General features: G+C 37.7%; 1 protein-coding gene across 1 annotated transcript; it reads right to left on the bottom strand.

Annotated features, from left to right (window-relative positions):
* Positions 1-14,208: 14,208 nt before the first annotated feature.
* Positions 14,209-23,333, bottom strand: LOC139726490 (large ribosomal subunit protein uL22-like). Its single transcript, XM_071637444.1, has 6 exons — positions 23,259-23,333; positions 22,223-22,263; positions 20,223-20,357; positions 16,958-17,056; positions 16,393-16,489; positions 14,209-14,589 (listed from the first exon to the last, which is right to left on the bottom strand). Exons 1-6 carry the CDS (start codon positions 23,296-23,298, stop codon positions 14,450-14,452), a joined length of 552 nt encoding a protein of 183 aa, XP_071493545.1. The 5' UTR covers positions 23,299-23,333; the 3' UTR covers positions 14,209-14,449.
* Positions 23,334-24,347: the final 1,014 nt, after the last annotated feature.

The following is a 24,347-nucleotide window of genomic DNA, read 5'->3' as shown; positions in this document are numbered from 1 at the left end:
AGTTGCAACCCACATTAATTATGTAAATTTGATGAGGGGATGATATCATGTCCTTATAGTTCTCTATTAGACCTATACGCAACAAAAATATCCCTTCACATTACTTTTTTATGAACCATTTAAGAAACAGAATTACTTGTTATGCATAACGCCCTTCAAATATTCCGTTGAATTGCAACTACTAGTATATGATTTTGTCTTTTTATTTTGGCATAGGGAGGGCAAATAAGTTGGAACAGGTAAACGCTAATTAATTTGTTGTCGAGACATCATGAGTATGTGCATAACTGTCAAATTTTCGTTAAGGTAGCTTCAGTCTGATTTTGGTATTTGTTTGTTTGTGTGTTTTGTTGTTGTTGTTGTATGCTTTATTTTTGTATTCCTTTGATAAGAAACAGGAACAAAAAGATATGTATTTAATGCTCCACAAAAAGGGATGATGTTGGCTATAAACATTACAGTGATAAAGCAATAATCATCTTGACATTAACGTCCTTTCATTAATCGTAGATATACCTTACACAATATCATGACTATTAAATCCATCTTTAGATACAGACAAAGGGAAAATTGCAGTTGTCCACAATCATAACCTAAACTTGATTAGATGATGGCCTGGAACAAAAATATGAATAAATGTTGGTATATTCATCTCAAGAGATTATCTTCCATAGTGTATTTAAAACCATGTTTACAAGAAACGATGAATTTCATGTTTATCCAAACCGACAAATCCTCGTGACAATATGTCTCAAGAATTTAGTTCACTTTATATTCTTTGAAAGCATGCTACCGACAAAACCGACAAGTACATGTATATCATTATACTAAAAATATTTCAGTTGAGATTGAGCAACGTTTTCTGGTTCCAATGACCTCTAATGACCAAAGATAATTATACACCCCACCCCATTCTCGCCTCCCCATTCCCCATCCGCCAACACACAAACACAAACACAAACACTGCTAACACCTTTTTTTTTTTCGTTTTATGATAATTTTATTCTTTATTTGAATTCTAATCGGTATCAGACCTACGTTTAAAATAAAATTGACATGGATAGAAATAAGCGCCGGTATTTTTCTCTCTTGTGCTGCTAAATCATATTTTTAAATGGATCGTATATTTTCGGTTTAGGCCTAACTTCAGATTTCTAACATTTTTTTTTTTGTGTGTGTGTGTGAGATAATGAGAAACCTCTTATGAAATTCAAAAGAGCATGTAATTTTCAAGAAGAATTAAATTGGTTTTGAAATGGCTGAGATATCCAAACTAGAGTAATTCGAATAAAAGGTAAGACCCCCCTTTTATCAGGATCACTTTGTTTTACTTTGTTTTTGAATGTCTCAGCCATTCCAAACCAATTTTCATCTAATAAACTTTGCATTCCTCTTAGAATGTTACGCTCTGTATTATTTCACAAGTTTTTTCTTAGTATTCCACGAAGAGTTAAAATTCAATTCTCATCTCCACCAATACTACACCATCCCTTTAAACATAATTATAGAGCAATATATTTGGGATTGTTTTTTTTTTTTCTACAAATCATACTTACACACAAATACACACACAAATGCACACAAACACAATAAACACACACACACACACACGCACACACACACACACACACACAATACACTGATACACACAGACTCACAGACGCCATGCCGTGTTTATCCCTATACATAAATATTATATTTACATATCACATTGTATTACATTACATTATATTATGTTATATTACATTATGTTATGTTATCATAATAGTATATATTTAGCGTTCAATATGCCTGCAAAGATTCAGAAGACATAAAGATCATAAATTGCTGCCTCGGAAGAATTTTTTTGCAATGATTTGGTTTCGCGCAATACGGTCCGGAAAATAGTGATAATTTAAAAAAAAAACAACCTAAAAATCTGACATACTTTGCTGGAAGTCATAGTCGTTGTCTATGGATGGGGTATGAAAAACCATGACCAAATATCTTCAACAAAATAGATATCTTGAATGGTCTTGTAACCCCCAATCCATAAAGATCTTTAAGTGTGTGTGTGTGTGTGTGTGTGCGCGCGCAGTGGCGGATCCAGGGAGGACCCCATCGGGCGCCCCCCCCCCCTTTATCTTTTTTTTTTGGTGTAAAAACAAAAGAAATAAACAGAAAAAAAGAGTGGGGGAGGGGTGCGTGCGCCCCCCTTTAACTTTGTAAAGGCATCCCCTCTGTGCAGAATTCCTGGATCCACCCCTGGTGTGTGTGTGTGTGTGTGTGTGTGTGTGTGTGTGTGTGTGTGCGTGTGTGTGTGTGTGTGTGTATGTATGTGTGTGTGTGTCATCGGTCACTCCACGGAAGCAAAGTTTGTTTTCGGACACCCACCGAAGTGTATAGGGGATGGCAGTCCGATGAATCCAGCTTGTGTTGGTCGACTATCAGGTCAGTGTCGGACATGTCGGACGTGATCCTATACGGGGCAAGATTGTCCGACGAAGATCACGCGCGACATGTCTGACCAACCCGGATAACCCAACAACGGAAAGTCGGATTCATCAGGCTGCGATCCGATCCGATACACTAAAATCGTTGGGTGGCCTTTTCAGATGGAATATGAACAAACAAACAAAACAAACAGATGGAAACAAACTTTGCTTCCGGCGAGTGAACGATGAGGAAAAAAATCTCGGGAGGGGGGGGGGGGGGGACATTGTTCCCTTTGTCAAGGCAGAGACGGATTACTTTCATCTGCAGGTGACAGGTAAAAATAAATGGACACCACAAAACGAACGATTACAAAATTAATATAGGCATATTATTGCCGTACCCCCGAGATACAAATGATAATTTCTTTTTCACTTCATACAAGAAACCCCCAGATAGATAATGGGTCATAAACGTCAGAAAAGGAGCACAGATAGTGGAAATGTTATTACAAGAAAAATATGCAGAAAGGATATAGGGAGGAGAGGACAGAATAATGGGCGGAAGGCTGCATCTATCCATGGTTACCAAAGACCAAGCATCAGGCTAGATAGCTTTCAAAATGGCGAATGGTGACTGCAAGATAACCGACAGAAAAAAAAAATAAGAGAAAGAAACAGCCACGAACTGGAACGACTCGAAAACAAAAACAAAAACAAAAACGTACAGACCTAAAGCAGACAGAGGGCGGTGTTTGGAAATGAGGTTATTTTTTACCAAGTCTTCACAGGCAAGGTGTGTTTTGTTTTCATAGGACATGTAGGACGTGCATTCGGAGACAATGGCACCAGACCGTTCGTAGTGTCTATTCCTTGTGACGTGGCGACTTCGAAACTCAATGTAAAGGTCGTAGGTCATCACTTCTTCACGCCTTGTCCGCGACCGGGGCACGTCGGGGCACGGGGATGCACAGATTTGCATTTTCAGTTGCGTGTAATGCATTTGAATTTAAGCGCAGTCCTTCGCTTCGAATACAAATCACAGTTCGGCGTCTACTTGTCCGCCTCTCTTTTCTATTCTTTATCTGCCATTCTCTCTGTCTGTCTTTCTTTCAGTTTCTTTCTTTCCCTCTTTCCTTCTCTTTCGACGGATAAGAAGCGTACTGACTGATTTCCCTAAGTCCAATGTCTGCTTGTTTGTTCGTTTGTGTGTTTGTTTGTTTGTTGGTTTTTGAAAACCAGAACTTGTTCAGTTCAACTTGTTCAGCCCGTTGAACTGGCCTAAACTGCTGTGTTTATTATTATAAAATATTTACAAAATACTTTATCTTGCATGAGCTCGCAGAAGGTAAAGAAGATTCATTATATTTCTGTAGTTCTTTTTTGTTTGTCTATCTGTCTGTCTGTCCGTCTGTCTGTTTGTTCGTCTCCGTCTCTGTCTTACCGTCATGCCAATCAAGAGACAATTATTTCAACCACATATTTTACAGAAAAACCCCTTTACTCAATTTCCTATGTACACTTCGGTATCCAAAAAGGGAAAATGGTTCGGGCAAGATCTAAAAAACAAAAACAAAAACAAAAACAAAAACAACAGAAGAACCCCAATCAGTTAATTCATTTTGGGATAGTTTAGTGAGGTAATATGCTTGCCTCAAGGGCATTGTATGATATGAATGTGTTCATATCAATTAACATATCTGTTTCATCGTTTTACAGTCTAAAACATTGCCATTCTCACTATGAAGATATGACAACAAATTGGAGTTTGAATGAAAAAAAAACAATAAAAGTCATTTTCATTTTTTTTTGATTGCGGTCATCAGCAAACAATATGAAATTATAAATTATTTTCAATCATACTGCAACCGTTTCATATTGAGAGTATTTTTGAAGATGTAATCAAAATCATCACATTATATTTTCATTATTTTCTTCGTTTTGGGGGCTATCAAATCTCAAATCTCTGTATTGATGAAAATGGGTGTATCTACAGTGTTTGCATTTAAACTCTGCAAATACAAAAAGAAAAGAATCGATTTTTGACTGAGACGTCCTAATCATGTTGTGTGCGTTGTATAAAAATCATGATACAAGTCGTGTACACATTATCATCAACATTACATTATCTTATATCGTAGTTGTACTACACAGTCAAATCATATTACATAATGTTATGTAATGTTGCGTCATACATTAGTATTGTTTTATCATATTGTGCTGTATTATCATTATGTTTCTATTATTATGTCACCATTTTACGTTACATTATATCCTACAAGAAAAACAAATAAGGCACCGATTTTTAAGGTTTGGATGCATAATAATTCGACCCAAAACAATCGAAAATTTCGCAAAAACTTGTCGGTTGGATAAGTGATATATTTTTTTTTTTTTTGTTGTTTCATTGTTGGATGATGTTCCTGGAGCTTGGAGTTCGCAATGAATTAAAAACAAAACAAAACAAAACAAAGCTAAACAAAATAAAACAAAGCAAAACAATGTCAGTAAGAAAAAAAAGTACCCGCTTGACTTGCTGTTATATCCGTGAGTATATATTCCTATCTAGTCCTCAATTTGAGAAAATTGTAGCGAAACTGCAGACAATGACAGTTCGTTTGCCTGTCTAATTGAAATCTCTTGAATTAGCAGCCGTAGTCTCCCCCTCCAGGCGTTCTTGAGTACCAGTGCTTCACTCTGCATCACGTGGAGCTTGACAACTTGTTTTTTTATTTTTTTATTATTTTTTTTTTTATTTTTTTTTTTTTTTTGGGGGGGGGGAGGGCGCTATAGGAAAAATAGGAGAAGTGTGGTTATAACAATAAACATTTTACTGCTCAAGCACGGAGCCGCCTTGCTTATATAGACGGAATGTTTTCAGGGAAGTCGAGTGTGTGTTTTGGAGAACAGGCGCACGGGTCGTTTGCCCGAAACCAGGGAGGTGGAAGAGAGTCTCTCTTCCACCTCCCTGCCGAAACAAAGGAACGAGATTTGAGTTTGCGTCGTTTGAGTAGGGAGAGCGCCATACACCGAAAGAATAAAATTTGCAATGACACTGAATGATGACCACATACCAAATAAGAAATATCATTATACAAATAATTTTAGAAATACTGAATACTCAAAGAGGGGGTACCTTAATAAAAATAATGATAATAATAATACATTACATTTACAATGCGCTTAATACAATGTTTTTAAGCGCAAAGGGAAAAGACGGATGGAAAGAAAAGGAAAAAATTAATGAAAAATGAGAGATAACAAAAAATTCAAAAATACAACGTACATATAAGTAAGAACAATAATATTATGACATACATCAGTGTTTACCGGTAAATAAACACATAAAAATTGGGTTACGCTCAGTACATTAACTTAGGGGTGCAAAGAATCAATATACACCAAAGCCCACATACATACTCAATGTAGCTACATATCTGAATTTTTTATAATACACTCATGTACAAAAACTAAGAATTTGAGAAAGAAATACATAGTAATAGGCCTCCTAGCAAGAGGATTTTTTTTCCGAAACCAAAATAATCTAATGTGCATACCACGAAAATTACTTTGTACCTTATTGAGTACTTTCGCCTCGTATTACACTGGTGGTTTCTTCAGATTGCGTCGTAGATGGCAGTATGACGCTGAACGTGAGAGAATGGGATCAGATCCATGTGAGAGAATTATTATATTGGCCCGAGTCTCTGTTCATTGTGTTAGGGGTTTTGCTGATGTGAATTACCTCCCTTATCCATCTTGATGGGCGATGATCTTCAGTAATCTCTGGCAAGAATACGGCTTTCGTTCCATTGGATGGAATAGTTATTGATGGCAGCATGATCCCCACTGGCTGATTCATGGATGATGTTGTCTGCCGATTATCTTCTAGATCGAGTGAAAGGGATTTGGGCTGATGTTATGTTAAAGTGGTTATGTCGTAGACTGGTCCAGCTTGATAACATATTGTCATCTTGATCCATCAATGCATGATGAATAATTCAATATGAAAAGCACTTTTATTTTGACGCGATAATTATATCTGGCTTAAATCGGAAAATTAATTTTCACAACTTGTGAAACTCTGAAAAGGGCCAATTATCATAATGGTCTCGTTTTCTCTTTGCAGTGAAATGGTTTATATGTTTTTCATAGACACAAGCAGATTGATTAGATCGCGCTTGATGAGATCTCAAGGATATATGGCTGGAAGTCCTCAAACTCTCTAAGTATAATTATAATGAAGGGTTTGATTGCAAATCGAGTTAACGGTAAAGTTGCTAAAAACCAAGAAAATAATAAGAAATTAAGGTACATTTTTAATCATTGACATAACTTATAAGGATATCTCACTGTTAAAGGGACATTCCAGACGATTTTCATAATTTCACATCATGTAGTACATAAATCAACAACTCCATGTACAGATTTGTGGAATTTATTGTGGTTCTTTAGAAGAGAAACAATACTTTGAAAAACCTTATACAAATTACACTGTACAAGGATGATGACATAGGAGGTTCATGATTATTTCAGAAATGTAGCAGTGTAATTCCATTACAATACTGCTTGCTTGCGAGTTCACCTGTGTATAATCTATGCATGCCTTCTTCTTTTGTTCTGCTTCCTTGAGCCCCAACTCATGAATTGTTATGGTGATTCTGCCATGTCATCATCCTTGTTCATTACAATTTGTTCTAAATTTTGAAAATATTCTTATTCTTCATCCAAATTATCACAAATTCTGAAACTCTGTCCTCAGTATAACTAATTCATAGTTGTTCAAATGAAAAAATCTGAAAATCATCCGGAGGTCTCCTTTAAGTTACAAGTGAGGTATCACTGAGAAGGTCGAATATTTGCTCTATCTCGTGATGAACTTTAAAATGTGTAGAAATGACGCTAAATTTCGCGATAAAACTTTTCATTCAAAAAAAAAAAAAAAATTATGGGTTGAGAGCGAGACCCTTGCAGACAATAGAAGACCTGAATATAAGAACGACCCAAGTCCAATTTTTGGCCAAATTCAATTTGACATGGGAAATTGTAGCTTATGCATGGACTCATGTCGTGTATAAATGATAAATCCTAATTACCCCCGGAAGTGCCTAAAATGAATGAGATAAATCTTATTTGAATGTAGGAATGAAGGACTTGGGTCATTCTTTCATTCATATTATAGCGCCCTCTCTCATCCTTCTCTCATCTCTATAGCAGAATATCATGTATATGAATCAAAGAACGACCCAAGTTCATATGATTCAAAGAACGACCCAAGTCCGTCACACAAAATGGCCTCTCCACAATTAATGTAAATGTTAATTGTCATAATAATATATGTTCTAATTTGTATATAAAGTTGCCTTCCCATCACAGTTGAATATAATATTATTGGACAAATAAAAAAGATATGAAGTTTTTTAAAGTTTACTCGAAATGGTGTTCCATGGACTTGGGTCGTTCTTATATTCAGATACTCATAGTTTCTTTTAGTTTTGATAACTAACATATTCTTTTCCTATCCACATGGATATCACAATATCAGCAGCATGGGAAAAGAGTATGAAGAAATTAAACAACAAAGTGAGCAGTGTGATAAAAAAGACCTTACTCTGAAATGGTGAAGATGATACTGGTGATGACAATAAAACACCAGCAACACGTTTAAAATAGCGATGCAAACGTCTATAAAGTGTTGCAGAACATCAATTAAACTGTATTTGCTAATTATTCAATCAGAATGAATTCAGATTCAAAAGACAATACCGGTTAACATAAAACCTTATGATAACCTTGTTATGCGATACTATGCTACTTGAAAAGAACTCAATGAAATATAAAGTTTAAACTCAATACTTGTGCATCTCACTACATAAAATGACAAAATAATTCGCCTTCTTTTCCTACAACTGCCCTAGGCCAAAGTTTAACGGTCATTAGGCTATATAACAGGACCGATCAGGTCATGAATCGTTACAATTAGTATTATGCTGTGTCAATATCACTTTAGGTCCTCTGTGCTTTGCGTGACTCTATAGGGCTCACACCCGTAAAATAAAATGAACTGTCCCAGACCCCTTCACAAATTCGTACCAAAGATACCAAAATAAATTAAGAAAAAAATTGATTAAAAATCAATGATGTAGTTTGGCAAAAAACTGAATAGCTGTAGATATTGAGTATGAATTCCTCTACAAATTGCATTTTGGTTGGAAGATGAAAGCTTTTCTGGTGGAATTTGAGGGGACTATATTTCATTGGGTACGTGTACGGAAAATGGGTGATTTTTTGAGTGACAAGAACTCGTAGTCTGGCTTTGCGGACCCCTGGACAGAATTTGAACTGAATTATCCACCCTGAGAATTTGATGGATGAAAGGATATATCTAACTTATTCAGGTAAGTGAAGCTGAAACACCTCATTTCTCCCAGCTATTTTACAGAATTTTTTGAAATTTGATTTTTAACACACATCCCTATGGGGAAATATTTATGGGTGTGAGCCCTATAGAGGATGCTTGCAATGCACACAAGTCTATGGGAAGTATTCACTCCATACAAACTCTGCTGGTTTATGTTGATCTATTGTGTCAGATCTCTTCCTCCCTCCCCCTTCCCTTTCCTAACCCCCCCCCCCCCCACCTCTCTCCTCTACCCCCCCCCCCCCCCCCCAAACTCTGTTTGGCTGCAATTTGTTTTCTTATTATGTTGTTGTGGTATAGATAGATCTTTGTACATAGCAGTCATCAATATCACACAACTTTGAATGAATGTGTTATTTTAATGTATTTCGTTGTTTGGCTACCACTGAAACAGGTCAAAATTCATAAAGTTAGTCTGTTTGACAAAACAAAGTCTTTTCAAGTATTTTGTAGGCAATAGTGTGATGATGACACCACTATAATCAAAGATTACTGCCTGCATCTAGGTATTCATCTTATGAAGAACTGATCAACACTACATCTTTATTTTTTCAAAAAACTTCAAAGGGCATGAGTTTAAGAAATGTCCATTTGAGAAGCTTTATGACCCTTGAATGTGTAATTTCCCATATGATGTAGGTGCAAATATCATCAAAAACACATTTATGATGTTTAAAAGTCAAATGAGAAATATGACCTCCACTTTAGAGTACTGTACCAACTGCCATTGAAGCATACACAGCGCCATCTATTGACAATACATTGTGCTAGTTGCCAGAACGACGTACCCAGGGACGTGGAATGGATACCGTACTGAGAAGACTGCGAGATCGCTGGTCCGAGAGACGAGAAGTTTACTCACAGGCGTCAGACGTGACGAACATAATGCCGCAAAGCATTGTGGGCGGAAGGAATGTGCTTTTGAATGCAGATTTCATGTTTGTTTCTCTTCGCTAGATTCGTTTTTGGGGAATGATTGTAAGATTATTCACTGTAGTTACGTGCATGTTTCATGGATCATTAATTAATACCGGTCTTGACTGGTGTGCCACAAAATCACCATGTTCGAGTAATTACAAGATTTCATAATTATGATTTTCTCCCGACTCACGGGTTGGTCTTGAAGATCGTGAATCATGCTTTGAGAGATATAAGAAATGCTTTGAAAATATTGCAATAATTATTTTTTGTGCAATGACTAGACATCACAAATTGTGATTTATCCCTCTTACGACGGATGATTAAGACCTGACTTAGAAGTGACTCACGGTGCGTTAATTCGAAGCAAGAGCCAAGCAGTTTAGCAAAATAATTCCATCCTTTGGGGTTTTCACGTGCGTAAAGGCCCTGTTTACCTTTGGGAGCAGTGATTTAAAAGATGTGTAAGATATCACTATTGACAGAGCTACCAAGTCTCACGCCTTCTGAGTGAGACTCAAGCATTTGGGGGTCATCTCACGATCTCACGCATTGGGCAAAGTCTGCAACTTGGGCCTATGATAATAAGCATAGCCCAAAGGATTAAAGTGATAGTTGCAATTGAAGATATATTTCCCTTTTGTCTTTCAAAATAAGTAAAAATAGTCACTTAAGTATGCACCTGATCGCACCATAAGAGCTAAAAATTGAAAAAGCTCCCTACCGTGGGAGGGGTAAAAAAAACCTCCACCCTCGCTCGCGCGCACATTCGCACGCCGAGATGCCGAGTCATGAAAATCTCATACTCATATTTGTTTTTCTTTAACTTGGCATCGCTGTTTGATGCATATGTGTAGGTCAATTGTATCACAAAACGTCCTACCATACAGAATTTTTGCAATAAAGCCTAAAATATAAGGATATGATATCACTATTTTTCTCATTAAACCATAACTGTAGACGGTTTGGTTTGGAAAATCTTTTATTATAACTATTGTTAACATTTTGTATATTTAACCAACCTTAACATTGATTATACTGGTTCAAATTTTTACAGTGGTTGTTTCTATCCCTAACTCACATTTTAGAACTATTTTTGAAGCACCAATGTTGGGTTTTTGTTCCATCTGCAATTGGTAAATCATGTCTTTAAGACTCTGTTTGTCAGACGTGACAGAAATAATGCCGCAAAGTATTGTGGGTGGAAGGAATGTGCTTTTGAATGCAGATTTTTATGTTTGTTTCTCTTCGCTTGATTTGATATCTTTGGAAATGATGACATTTTCTTTTTCATTGTAGTTACATGCATGTTTCATGGGTTATTAATTAATACCAGTCTTGACTGGTGTGTCACAAAATCACAATGTGCAAGTAATTATAAGGTTTCATAAGTACAATTTTCTCCCGACTCATATGGGTTGGTCTTGAAGATCGTGAATCACGCTTTGATACAGTATACCTCTTTATTTCCTGTAACTACGTATGCTAAATTAGTTTTGAAGTAGCTGCACCGGGCATAATTCCAACATCGCAATGAAATAAGTGAAGACCTGCTGTTTAAATGTGTTTGTTTCCAAAGAACCTGTTTAATATTAAAATCCTAATTACTGCTGGCATGGCGCCATAATATGAAGAATAGTTACCACCCACACCAAGAATGCCATCTCTATTGTGAAAACGTGCACATAATTATGTAGTAGTAATACAGTAGTACAAACGTAGGTGTTTATGTACATGGCTTCGTGTGTGCATGTGGTGTATGTGCTCGTACTGGTGTGTGTTACATGTCTTTTTTCCTTTTTTTTATTTGAAATTCTACGTTTATGTATAATGAATCATAGTATGATACGCTGTATTGCATACTAGTTTAAGTCAGAAGTTAAAGCCTAGTTTACTTGGAAACGGTATAGACTACATTGCCTGCAATCCATCTCACACAGCTCAGAAGTCAGGTGTTTTTAAATTTCTCTGCAGCCTCTCTATTCTCTAACCCATTACAGTGTATTTACAAATTTTGCTGTTTAAATGATTAGCTTCTTTGTGCATTATACCCCCATTCCACAGATATAATATATATAATAAGGTCTTATTTACCCAGGGTACCCTCTTCAGTGTTGCCACTGCTCTACCAAGGGGCCCTGCCATTATTATTACCCCAGCGTTGCCAGGAACCCATTTATACACCTGGGTCGAGAGGGACATTGTGGGTAAAACATCTTGTCCAAGGACGTAAGTGCTGGGCGGGATTCGAACTCGGGTCCTCCGATCGGGAGTCGGGAGTCTTATCCACTATGCCACAGATTTTATCTCGTTGAGATTTTATCTCATTGGTCACTCATCGGAAGCAAAGATTGTTCCTTCCGGCCACTCACCGTAGTGAATCTAATTGCAGTCTTATGAATCCGACTTGGTCGCTCGACTATCAGGTCAGTGTCAGACATGTCAGGTGGTGATCCGATGAGGCGAGATCGTCCAATGAGGATCACAAGCAACATGTCTGAAACTCACCTGACAGTCGACCAGCCAAATCGGATTCACCAGACTGTGATCTGATACACTTCAGTGGGTGGCCGGAAGCAACAAACTTTGTTTCCAATGAGTTACCGATGAGAAGACATTTCTGTGGGATGGGGATATTACATGTATCATCTTGTCTCACCCCCACCCCTCCCCTGCCCCGTCCGTCCTGTCCCATACAAATACTTGTACCCATTGTTTACACAATCCCTGTCCATGGTCAATTTCCACCCCTTTTCCAATGTCACGGTTCTTAAGCTACATGTATCTTTTAAGCTTATCCCTGAAGCATATTCTCACGCAGGGCTTTTGTCAGCTCTCTCCACATATAGCAATTCATGTACACGACATTAATCGACACAACTTGGGCTCATTTAGACATGACATTATACATACACACACACACAGCAAAGTAATTTGTGCTGTAAGTTATTTTCATACCACAATGGGTGATCGTGTACCTGCCAGTGAAGCCACTTAGGCTTCGTATTTCATTTTTCCTTATCATAATGCATGCTGTTTCCTCTATTGTATTTGTTTGTTTAAATAAATGCAATTATTTCTGTAACATTGTCATATCTGTACATATTGTGTATATATAAATTTTTGCTATTTTGCTATTATTACCTAGAGAATAAAATAAAACGAATGAATGAATGAATGAATGAATGAATGAATGAATGAATGAAAGAATATTGGTTTAGCATGAGTAGAGGTGGAACCACCTCAAAAGCAAGCAAATGTTTCAATAACACCCTATGTGTATTTCTGGTACCATGACCACATACAATAACAATTATTTAAGACCTCTGATCAGATTTCACTTTTTTTTTTCTTCAATCAACATTATTATTATCATTATTATTATCATTATTATTATTATTATTATTATTATTATTATTATTATTATAATTATCATTATTATTACTATTATTATTATTATCGTTATTATTATTATCATTATAATTATTTTTTCTTGCAGTTTGTTATGGTATAAGGGAGTTCATGGTTAGTGCATGTCTCATTTGACGCCTACACCACAGACTTTGAAATAACATGGACATGTGTTGTGATCAAGAATTCCATCTTGAAGCATGTCATCTTGTATTAAATCAGTGTTGAGAAACTGCATGGAGAGATTATGCTAAACAGAGTTGATGAATGACTTACACCTGTACATTCTAATTTAGTCTGAAACACATACATTGTACTGACATAATTCAGATTCTCATAGTTGCCCGAGACTTCTTTAAGTTTTAAAGTCAGTGGCAAATACACAAGACATTCTCATTTGACCTTTGTTCTGCACATGTGCAAATCACAACCGTGAACTCCCTTATTGAGGATCTGCACCTTTGGCCCTCATCACATGCACATACACAGTCACACATGTAAACACCAAGTCCCCCCCCCCCCCCCCCCCCCAACTGACTACCTTTGCAAACTATAGATCTGTATGTATAAAGTGACAGGACTGGTGAATCCAGTTTGACATTGACTTTAGGAACATGAAGTCAGGAGGACTAAAAAATTATCACTTAAATTCAGATAAACACAAAAATTTTACAGAATTTGTGTGAACCAAGAAATTTGAAGATACAGTGCACTCCTGTTGTAACGAACACAATTATAAAGAAATTTCAGTAACAATGAAGTAAAAATTTTACTCCCTCTTTTCAAATTTCCTTCCACTGCACTGGAATTCCCCTTTAAAGAACACCTTTTAAAATTGAGTGCATTTCCATAAAACCTCATTAAAACCACACACAGACACTGTGTGTTATTTCTCACATCAAACTTGGCCTACATAGAAATCAAAGCACAAACACACACACACAGATTTACCAACCCACCCAAAGGTTCTTAGATAATAGTTACAAACACATAATAGGCAAAGCAACTCAACACAAAAAGTAAAAGAGACACTATAATATCCTCATGTGATTTTTGAGCATTGTTTATTTCTCAAACACATTGAACATGTGGATAATCAATATGTTACCTTGTGAGAATTGCTTGGCAATGCATCGCAAGCTGGGGGATCTGAGATTTTCTACATGCAGTTTTGACCTTTGAGAGTGTTCACTGGTGACGGGGTGACAGTAGTTGAGTCTGCTGCCGTGCCTGGGGGAGAGTTCTGAGAACGGAGTGGAATTCTGGTGAGCTGTGTGTTGTTCATCCTCTAGTCCCTTGCCATCATCTTCTGGCGGGCAAGCTTCTTCTTGGACACCTTCTTCTTCTGTTCTTCCTCCTCTGGCTTGGGCACCACCTGTTCTCGCTCCGTCAAGATCAGCTCGATGTGGCAGGGGGAGCTCATGTAAGCTGACAGGGAGGGAGAAAGGAAGAGAAACAGTTCTTTAGTCCGAAGGTTCGTTATTCCAAAGATTCGTTATTATGAAGGTTCGCTAGTCCGAAAATGTGATGAGGTTTGTTATTCCGAAGGTTCATTAATCCGAAAATGAAATAAGGTTCGCTATTCCAAAGGTTCGTTAATCTGAAAATGTAACAAAGCTCGTTATTCTGAAGGTTCGTTACGGACCCTATAAAGTGCACTCCCGTTATAACGAAATGCTCGGGTCCGGCAGTTTTCTTTCGTTATAACGAAATTTCGTTATAACCGAACAAATACAATATATGACGAAAACAAGGAAACCACGGATATATATCATATTCTGTTTGCTGAATACTCATCATACACTGGAAAGCAATGTGAAATGTGATGGGATAACTGTATTACAATAATAAACGCAAGTTCCCCTCAGAAACTGTGCGTGACACAAGGAGCGAACACACAGTGGTGTGAAGCGTTCTCCCATGCAGAGACGCTATATTATATGCTTGTTCCGCTATGTATTTTCGAAAGCAATTCGCATTTCGTTATAACAGAGCACATTTCTTTTGTTTTTCTTTGTCTGTGGCGCTCGGAAAAGACTTCGTTATAACAGAAATTTCGCTATAACCGTGTTCGTTTTAAGCGAATTTTGTACCATAGACTTTAATGGTGATAATTTTGGAACCAGAAGATTTACTTCGTTATAACGAAATTTCGTTATAACCGTGTTCGTTGTAACGGGAGTGCACTGTATCACTTCGGATCAATGAACCTTCGGAATAGTGAACCCTATTTCATTTTCGGATTAACAAACCCTTTTTCATTTTCGGATAAACAAGCCTTCGGAATAGCGAACCCTATTTCATTTTTGGATTAACGAACCTTCGGAATAACAAACCTTTGGAATAACGCCACTATTGTTCGGACTAATGAACCCTTTTTCATTTTCGGATTAACGAACCTCTAGGTATAGGGAATTTGTGTGTTTCGGAATAACGAACCTTCAGAATAACGAAACGAACAGCATCAGAAAGGAAGACGTGGCCATCAACTTCACCTTCTAATCATCACTAAAGATAAAACTGTCCTTACACTTCTAAAATATCTTCCAGAAACGAGTACAGTTAATCTTGCATAAGAAGAACTCAGAACAGTTGAATATTGCTTGAAGTTGATGTTTAACAACCATTTCCTTTTACATTATTTTCTTGTGTTTTTATTTTTTTGTACATCAAATTTCTGTTAACAAGTTAATTCAGTCTAAAAAAAAAGAGATTTGCCTAGGCTAACTGTACTTTTGACAAGATCACAAAAGTTTCAATAAGCAGCAACATTTTTTTATTTGTTTGAGGGGAGCCCTGTACCGCTGGAACAACTTAGTATTCTCTGCTAATAGGAATAATTCCTGCTGAATTTGGTGAAAATTTGACCATGAAACAAAAGAAAATAGAAATATAAAAGCATTACAGAAGAAATGCCACAGGACAAAAAGTGATCACAACTGTTTATTATTGAGCCTTTGCCTGATGTTAGCTTCAGACTGGACACATGGACTACACCACTGCATGATGGTGAGAGAGGGGGCAAATGATACTGAATATGCCCATCGTATCCCGGCAATTACCCCCGCCTAAATACTGGATAGTGGTAAGGTTAGAGTAAAGATTAGGGTTGGGAGTTTGGGTTAGGGTTAGGATTAGATTCCGGATTAGGATTAGGATTCGGGCCAGGGGAAGGGTCCGGGGTAATTGCCCAGGGGGTAATTGACCTAGACCCTCATAAACAGCACTTACGATTGATCCTTCCATGGGCACGGTATGTTCGCCTCCTCATCTTAGGGGCTTGGTTCACTTGGATGTGATCGATCACCAGGGAATCCACGTCAAGACCCTTTCACATCCGAAAAGGAAAACATTAAACGAGAATGTGTTACCATAACCGTACTCATTTTACATCATTTGGGAGTTTTCATTTCCCCTTGACTCTTTGATAAAACACATTTCCATTTGTCACAGTCTTGTGTACAATCATGATAGTGATAAAAATTGTGCAGTGGATCTGTGAGAAATCAGCAAACTCCTGTCTCAGTAAACTCATTTGTAAAATCTGATAAATGGGAGTCACCCCAAGCCATTTGCTCTTGTGCATGACCATAACTGTAAACAAACAGTGATTCAGTTGGAGATCACCAGTACACTACGACAAGTAAATACTGCCTGGCATGATCAAGCCTACACTCATACATGTGTATTTAGTGTTGGCTAAAACACACACATTCTTTGTTTCCTTTTCTTCTGGTCTGCTCACTCTGCTGGTCTAACATTTTAAAGGCAGAGATGTGAAATGGGGCTACTATACCTTGTATTCGGCATTGCTTTCGGCATTCTTCAAGAGCTGCAGGAGAAATTCAGCACTCTTCTTGGGCCAGCGACCCTGGGTGTGGTTCCATGCTTTTGCCTGAAGAGAAAAAATCATAACACAGCTCATAAAAAACCCACTAAAAGAGGACATGTAATTATGCAGAGGAAGTACGTACACAGTTCAAGGCATGAACTCCTGTGCTAATGATATTTATATTATATTGGATGGCTATGAATGGGATACCAGGGGATATTGCATGAGTTAGGGCCAATATTGCACGAATCGAAGATGAGTGCAATATTGACCCTAACGAGTGCAATATTCCCTGGTTTTCCATGAATCAAGGCCATCCAATATAATTATTATCATCTATACAATCAAGCAGAGCAAGCATAAACTGCACAAAATTACCCGGCTTCTACTCGTCTTTGAAGTTGACTCGGCAGTCCCATCCCAGGCGCTTAAAAAGGGGAAGCCCCTAAAACTGCGTATGAAACAAACAACTAGCAAGATGTTTGCGCGCTTGTGAAAAAATGACGCGCACTAGTAGCAACCGTTTGCGCATTCAGCAAGCGCTCACGCAATAAACGAGACAGAATTGAATATCGTGTGATCTTGAACGGCAAGTAACAACGGTAGCCTACGGGGAATTAATACGTTGGTCTATGCGATTCGTTCAATAAGCTCTGATATTGAACGGTAAAAATTGAGCGGACTACAATACGCGTTTTTAATGCGCCGCTAAAACGTCCTATATAGATGATAATAAATATTCCTGTCTGAGCTTTGACAACTACACTTGAATAGCAGAAGAAATCAAGGAATTGCAATTACTACGACGACGACGATATAAAAATGAGTGTGAATATACATGTACATAGAGCAGAATACAAGACTTCTTAACCTGTTGAGGACGAATCCCAAGTATACTCGGGCAGGTGTCTACGGGAAATGCGTGCTGTAGCAAAATCAGCCCGTCCTCAATGGGTTAACCTTTCATTTCTAAAGGGGGCATTAATGTCTTCTATAAACACAGAATCCACATCGCTCCAAGCATTCTCTGACTGAGATAGTCACCTCTGTAGAGGGAGATGACTCCTTTCTACTGCCATTAACCACAGGTATTAAAGTGTTCCGAGAGAATGAATGGAACAGGCCTCGAATACAAAATGATGTTTTTGCTTATTTCTCCGTGAGCAAGTCCATATTGATTGGTCTATACAATGACTGAGAGAGAGAGAGAGAGAAAGAGTGAACCAGACCTAGATTTGAACACTAGCTGCTGACTGGGCAGCAAGCAGCACGAACATTGGAGAAGTAGCCAGTTCATGGTAGTGATGGGATAAGTTTGGTAACTGATATCCACATGCCTCCACCCACTGGTTTTGGTTTATGTTCTTTTCACTCTGATCAATCATGAAGATGTTACACTTTGATCTATCATCATACATCACAATTTATGAGTGTCTGCTTGTGTTACGGAGAGCTACAGCAAAAACTCTGACATATCAATGATTGTAAAGTATCACCCTGAACATAAGTCTTTCACTTCACACACTCAATCATAAAAACAAACAAAATGAACAATTATGTTATGCATACGATGTGTAAATTTGAATTAAAAGACGGGTGCAACACTTTGGCTGCCCATGAAAATGGTTGATTTTGTTGATGATTGAGCAACTGAAACAGTTCTGATGGACAGGCATTAAAGTATGGTGAACGAAAAAAAAAGGATGATATTCATAAACAAGGTGATTTACACATTTCTGGAAAGCTGAAGTCTCTAGGAATATGAATAATTAACTATCAGAAGGTAGAAACGTCTCCAGAACGATGGAGAGATGGTGTTTTGAGACCCTTTTTAGACTGGCCGGAACCCGATCTGACGGCGAAATTTTGGTGACCAAAATTATGACGTCACGAAATGTACGCTGTGCTAAGCACTCCATCCACACAGTGGGCTCCGTCTATGGAGGGCCGTTGCAGACGTGGTTCGTTTGGGGCATACATATGATGGAGAGGTGCGGCAGTTGCATATGTATGCCCGTTTCCATGTATGCCCCAAACGAGTTGTGTCCGAAGCGGCCTTCCATATCCGTCGCCTCTCCCTCGCTTCTTTTACCACCCTGACTTTGCCACTGTCACTATCAGTGTTATTGTCACTGTCATCACTCAAATCACTCTCGATGTCAAACTCAAAGTCTTTTAGTACAATATAAGGTAAAAATTGGACGTTTTAATGTTTCAGCCGAGAAAGCAGAGGTGACTAAAGACAGGCCAGATATTGCATCCGCTCACCAAGAAATATATGCTTTATGAATGGCGGCCTCGATGTCCCGCTGCACTCGTAAAGGGTTTTGTTAATTTCGTGACGTCATATTTTAGGGCTGGAAAAAGACGGCTGTTCTGGAGCGAATGTCGGTGAAGCAAATCAGTCAGTTTTAACTCGTGATTTCTCAGTGGCGCAAATATCTTTTAATAAATCACATTAAAAATCTGTTTTAGGAGACATTTCCCTCTGCTTTGACACATTATTTTATATGATTTTCTTGATTTTAATGTCTCGTTCACCATACTTTAAATATGTGTGGGACTGCATGTAGTCATGAACAAAATTTTAATTCAGAATTCTAAATTAGAGTTTAAAATCTCTAAATTTTCATTAACTTCTTAGCGTAGACCTCATGTCTTTGGTTCCATATACCGGTATATGTAATATCCTGGACATGACTCAAACAGGGGTCATTTGAGGAGTTATGATCACTTGAATGTATGACTCACAAACTTTCAGTTACACAGAGAATTTCCAGCTGTACAATGTTTTTATACAACCGATGCCTCAATGCACTGGCAGCAGCTCAGACATGAATGTACAGAACTTGGGTATAAACTAGCTACATGTCATCAGAAATTTCACAAGCAGTGGTTGTGACTTGAGTGCATGCAGGGGCCAGCAATAGATCTGCCTTGCATGGTTGCATCGACTGACGTTGGGTCACAGAACATCAACAAGGCAAACGATTGCACAATGTCATCATTTGTGGAGTCAGTAGGAGTTTTGTGGAATAAAACAGTTGCAAAATATGCATATGAGTGGTGTATCCGTCTTAAGACTAAAACAAAGTGTCCTGCCAGGTGGTACCCTTTAATGTTCATGTATTACAAAGCACAAGATACCAAGGGTTTGCTTGAGCATATTATGCTTTCATGCGAGTACACACCATTGGCGTGACATGCTTGATATGAGACGTAAACTAACCTGGGCCTTGCGACCGATGGTGGCGTTGAACCTGCGGAACGGAACACACTGCTTCTTGACGGTCACATCCTTGAGGAAGCGGACAGCCTTACGTACATGCATGTGCTTGATGGCCTGTGCTGTCTCACGGGTGTTCTGCAAAGTGTTTGGCACAAAATTTCGTTTTTATACAGGGATGACAGAACAGAAATTTTACTTTTCATTTCGTAACACACGACTGTGTACACCACATACGTACATTGTAATTCCCAGTGGTTTTGATTTTGCCAATTTTCGAAGTTGGGACTGATACTCACCGATTGTGAAATGTGATACTTATTGCCTCATGTTCCACGATAAAAGGCAAGGCAGATCATGTATATACGGGTAAGATGGGACATTACAAATTCCAGCTCTCAAAATCAGACAATCCTCTGTTGCTCAGTATATCACTTGTGTTACAAATTCCAAAACAGAAAAAGATATATTGCTCACAAGCCATATGACATACAGAAATCTATGTACAGCTGTATCTACTGTATGAGGACTCTTTCATTGTATTTTAATGCAACATATGGTGTATTTATCTGCGTTCACATTTATATTACATGCATGCATTGTACTCTATATCACAGGAAAATCTTAAAATATTTTTGTAGACTAAACTACTACATATAAAGACAGAATAAACTGACCAGAAAGAATATAAATTATTAGTGGAAAAGTGAGCAAAGAAAATGGGATTCCATTAACCCTATGGGGCTGGGCATTTTTGGCTATGCTCAGACCGGGGGGATGGATTCCCCACCCCCCGAGATCTCGGCCATCGGTGGTGCATTCGCGATGAAATTTTGCATGCGTGAAACCCACATCAAAATCTCCAAGATTGTGTCATAAGATTTTTTGAAACAATCAATTTCTAATTTTAATTTATTAATTATGCAAATCAAGCTCAAGATCATATTTTAGCCGAATTAAAAGCATTGAGAGTCTAATTTTTAATCTGTAAATCTGTTTTAGCATATTCAACAATTGTACATCACAAAAAATTCCAAAACTCATTTCAATTCTTATGTATTTTATTGTTTTCAGAATTTCTTATGTATTTCCTTGTTTTTCAACTTTTGTTTTTTCTTTGTTTTTTTCATTGGAAATTGTCACTGACCACTTTTCTACCATAATTAGCACAAAATTAATCAATGAAAGTGATTAACTGTAAAAATGATCAGGTTTTTATGACTTTCATGACAGAGCACTGTTTTCCATAGGAAATGTACACAAAATCACAAAATTGTGCCTGTTTTGGGGCGACATTCCGTTACAAAAATGGGCGTGGCTTCGCAAAAGTATGCGCGGACATTGCAAATTTGATCTCAAAAGTTGCGCAAGACTTGAACGAAGAAAGTCAAGAAGCCTCGCGACGAGGCCTTCTCGCGTTACAGAATTACAGCGCGAAACTTCGAGGGGGGCGGATTCCGATGGAATCCCATTTTCTTTGCTCACTTTTCCACTAATAAACTATTACATGTGACACACAGTGACAGAAAGCCTGTTCCCATTCTTGGAACGAGAAGAGTAGCTCTGACATTTTATGTTCAATTTTTATCATTAACACTACAACTGAAGAATGTGTGTTTCAGCAGACAGAGTAGGGCAGGCTGCAAGTTATCAATCAACTTTTATGAATGCAAGAAAAATAACTACATCTCAAGAGTCTAAGATGAAAATTAAAATAAACAGTAATAAAGAATAAACTTCTACACCAATCATGTTCCAACTTTTCATTTCTTACGATGTATCCCTTTCATTTACTTCATTTTAACACAGCACAGCAATGCTCTATGCTGTAAAGTTTTGTCCTTGGTAATTTTCTTATCCTATATGGAAAGGTATAAGAAACCCCAAGTCAAGCATCACATGAACACATCGATTTTTGTACTATCTGTCAACTACCTCACTATACGTCTTTCACGACGATCGACACAAGTTGTAAAGGTCAAATAAATGGCGTGGCACCTTACCTTGAAGTGAACTCGCAGGTAGGAACCCCTTGCCTTGCAAGCTGCAGAAGCACACAAAAGAAAAAAACAGTCTCATAATACTCAATGTTCATTTTGATCTATTTTTGTTCTCATACCCTTGCCCCCGAGATATATGCAGGAACCCCATTATAAGAAGATGCTTGGGACCACTAAATTTCTTCAAATTGGGTATCTTGATATATCACGGATAAAAAGACAAGAATATAAAACAATGGGACCTGCAAAATTGCCTTCTTGTACTGGGTATCTGGATGTATCTGACCTTGTTAATAACAAGGTTCCACTGTACCAAATTTCCATGGATCGTACAGGTTGTTTCAATGACCAGCTGGTTACTAAGTACCATCAGTAACTCAGTAGCTCTGCTTGCAGCATGCCTAGAGACCCAGTTAGTGTTGTGATGTCATGGGGTGGAAAGGCTGGCATGGCTCAAGATATATTCAAGATTCAATACTAATTGTTTACAGCTTCATCGGTGATCTCTATGTAAGTACTACAGCTCAAAAATCTTGACAAGAGTTGACCGTTAAAGGGACTGTACAGTACTGGTTGAGGTGGGGATTCATGTTTTGAACATTCCTAAGTGAGATAATGAAAAGCCTCTTATGAAATATGAAAGGGCATGTCATTTTAAGAAGGATTCCACGTTTATTTGATGAAAATTGGTTTTCAAATGGCTGAGATATCCAAAAAAGTGCTAATAATAAAAGGCGACATGCCACAACTTTATTAGGATCTCTTTGTTTCACGTTGTTTCTGGATATCTCAGCCATTTCAAAACCGATTTTCATCAAATAAACTTTTGATACCCCTAAGAATTGCATGCTCTTTGACATCATATAGAGTGGTTTCTGAATATCTCACAAAATGTTAAAAGCTGGATCCTCACCTCGACCAGAACTGTACACACCGTTTAATGGTGAGCGTAGGCTTCGAGACACATACAGTATTCACTGGCCTGTAGCTGATGGGTGGTGTTCATTAAAACCCCACAAAAAAAGAAGGCAACACTCACACTTTGCAGCATTCTCGGGTTCTTGAGAGTAGCGCGTCATGTTGATTGATTATCCTGCAGTTTATGAGAAGACAGATGTTTACAGCATGTAAGCACACATGTGGTTGAGATCCTGGCAGCTACTGTATTTCGACATTATACTTATAATACTCATAATTGGAGTGAACTTATTTCTGTTATGTAATTCCATGTTCCTATAATGTTTTGTACGAGTCATGCACAAGTGTTTCAGTGAGAGCATTTGACGGTGTACCAAATAGTACAGTGGACTCCCATTACAATGAAGTCTTCAGGACCGGCAGTTGTCTTTTGCTATAATAAAATCAAAATTTCTTCATAACCAAACAAATAAACAAAACAAAACATAGAGCAGAAAATGTTGCGGCATGAATTTTACTTAGTTAGAATTTTGTTATAACAATAACACTATACTCTGTATAGCAGGGTCTAATAATAATCATCCCATCGCCTGCCAACATCCAGTGTTACTGTGGGGGCACCCTGTATAGCCTGTAGAATAAATCTAGTAAGTGTTCTGCCAACAGAGCCATGGCGTCCGTGGTATTTCACTAGAATTGCATAATGAAAAGTGTACTTAAATTCTAGTAAGTCTAGAATATCTCTGTGTCATGAAATAGTCTGACACACATTTAAAGGACAAGTCCACCTTCATAATACATAAGGATTGAGAGAATGCAGCAATATTAGGAGAACACATCAGTGAAAGTTTGAGGAAAATTGGACAATCCGTTCAAAAGTTACGAATATTTTAAGTATCTGCGCAGTCACTGCTGGAAGAGAAGACTACTACAATTACAATGTATGATGTCACATGCGTACAACTAAAGGAAAATAAAAAGAGAATTTCACAAAACTCTACTTTTTGAATAAAGTGCACATTTCTTCGACTTGCTACTGACATATGTTAAGGGTAATATTATTCCCCCTGCCTTCTGAAAGAGAGAAGTCGAGTGTCCTTTTGTTATGCAAGAAATATGGAAATATGTTGAATTTTCTTTATTCTTTCTTTATATTGTTGCACTCATGTGACATCACAAGCTATAGTAGTCTTTTCATCCAGCCGTGACT

Source organism: Diadema antillarum, unplaced genomic scaffold (genome assembly GCF_040938485.1).
Source record: "Diadema antillarum isolate AM-2024a unplaced genomic scaffold, OU_Dant_1.0 seq00000085_RagTag, whole genome shotgun sequence".
Lineage (NCBI taxonomy): Eukaryota > Metazoa > Echinodermata > Echinoidea > Diadematoida > Diadematidae > Diadema > Diadema antillarum.
This window is presented reverse-complemented; position numbering and strand designations above follow the sequence as displayed.

What these genes read in the sequence shown, in the direction of transcription:
- LOC139726490 (XM_071637444.1), bottom strand. Translation starts at nt 23,298, where the DNA reads ATGACGCGCTACTCTCAAGAACCCGAGAATGCTGCAAAGT. An exon ending in ACCCGAGAATGCTGCAAAGT is followed by an intron (nt 22,264 to 23,258) that starts GTGAGTGTTGCC and finishes GTGCTTCTGCAG; the next exon opens with CTTGCAAGGCAAGGGGTTCC. An exon ending in ACCTGCGAGTTCACTTCAAG is followed by an intron (nt 20,358 to 22,222) that starts GTAAGGTGCCAC and finishes AACACTTTGCAG; the next exon opens with AACACCCGTGAGACAGCACA.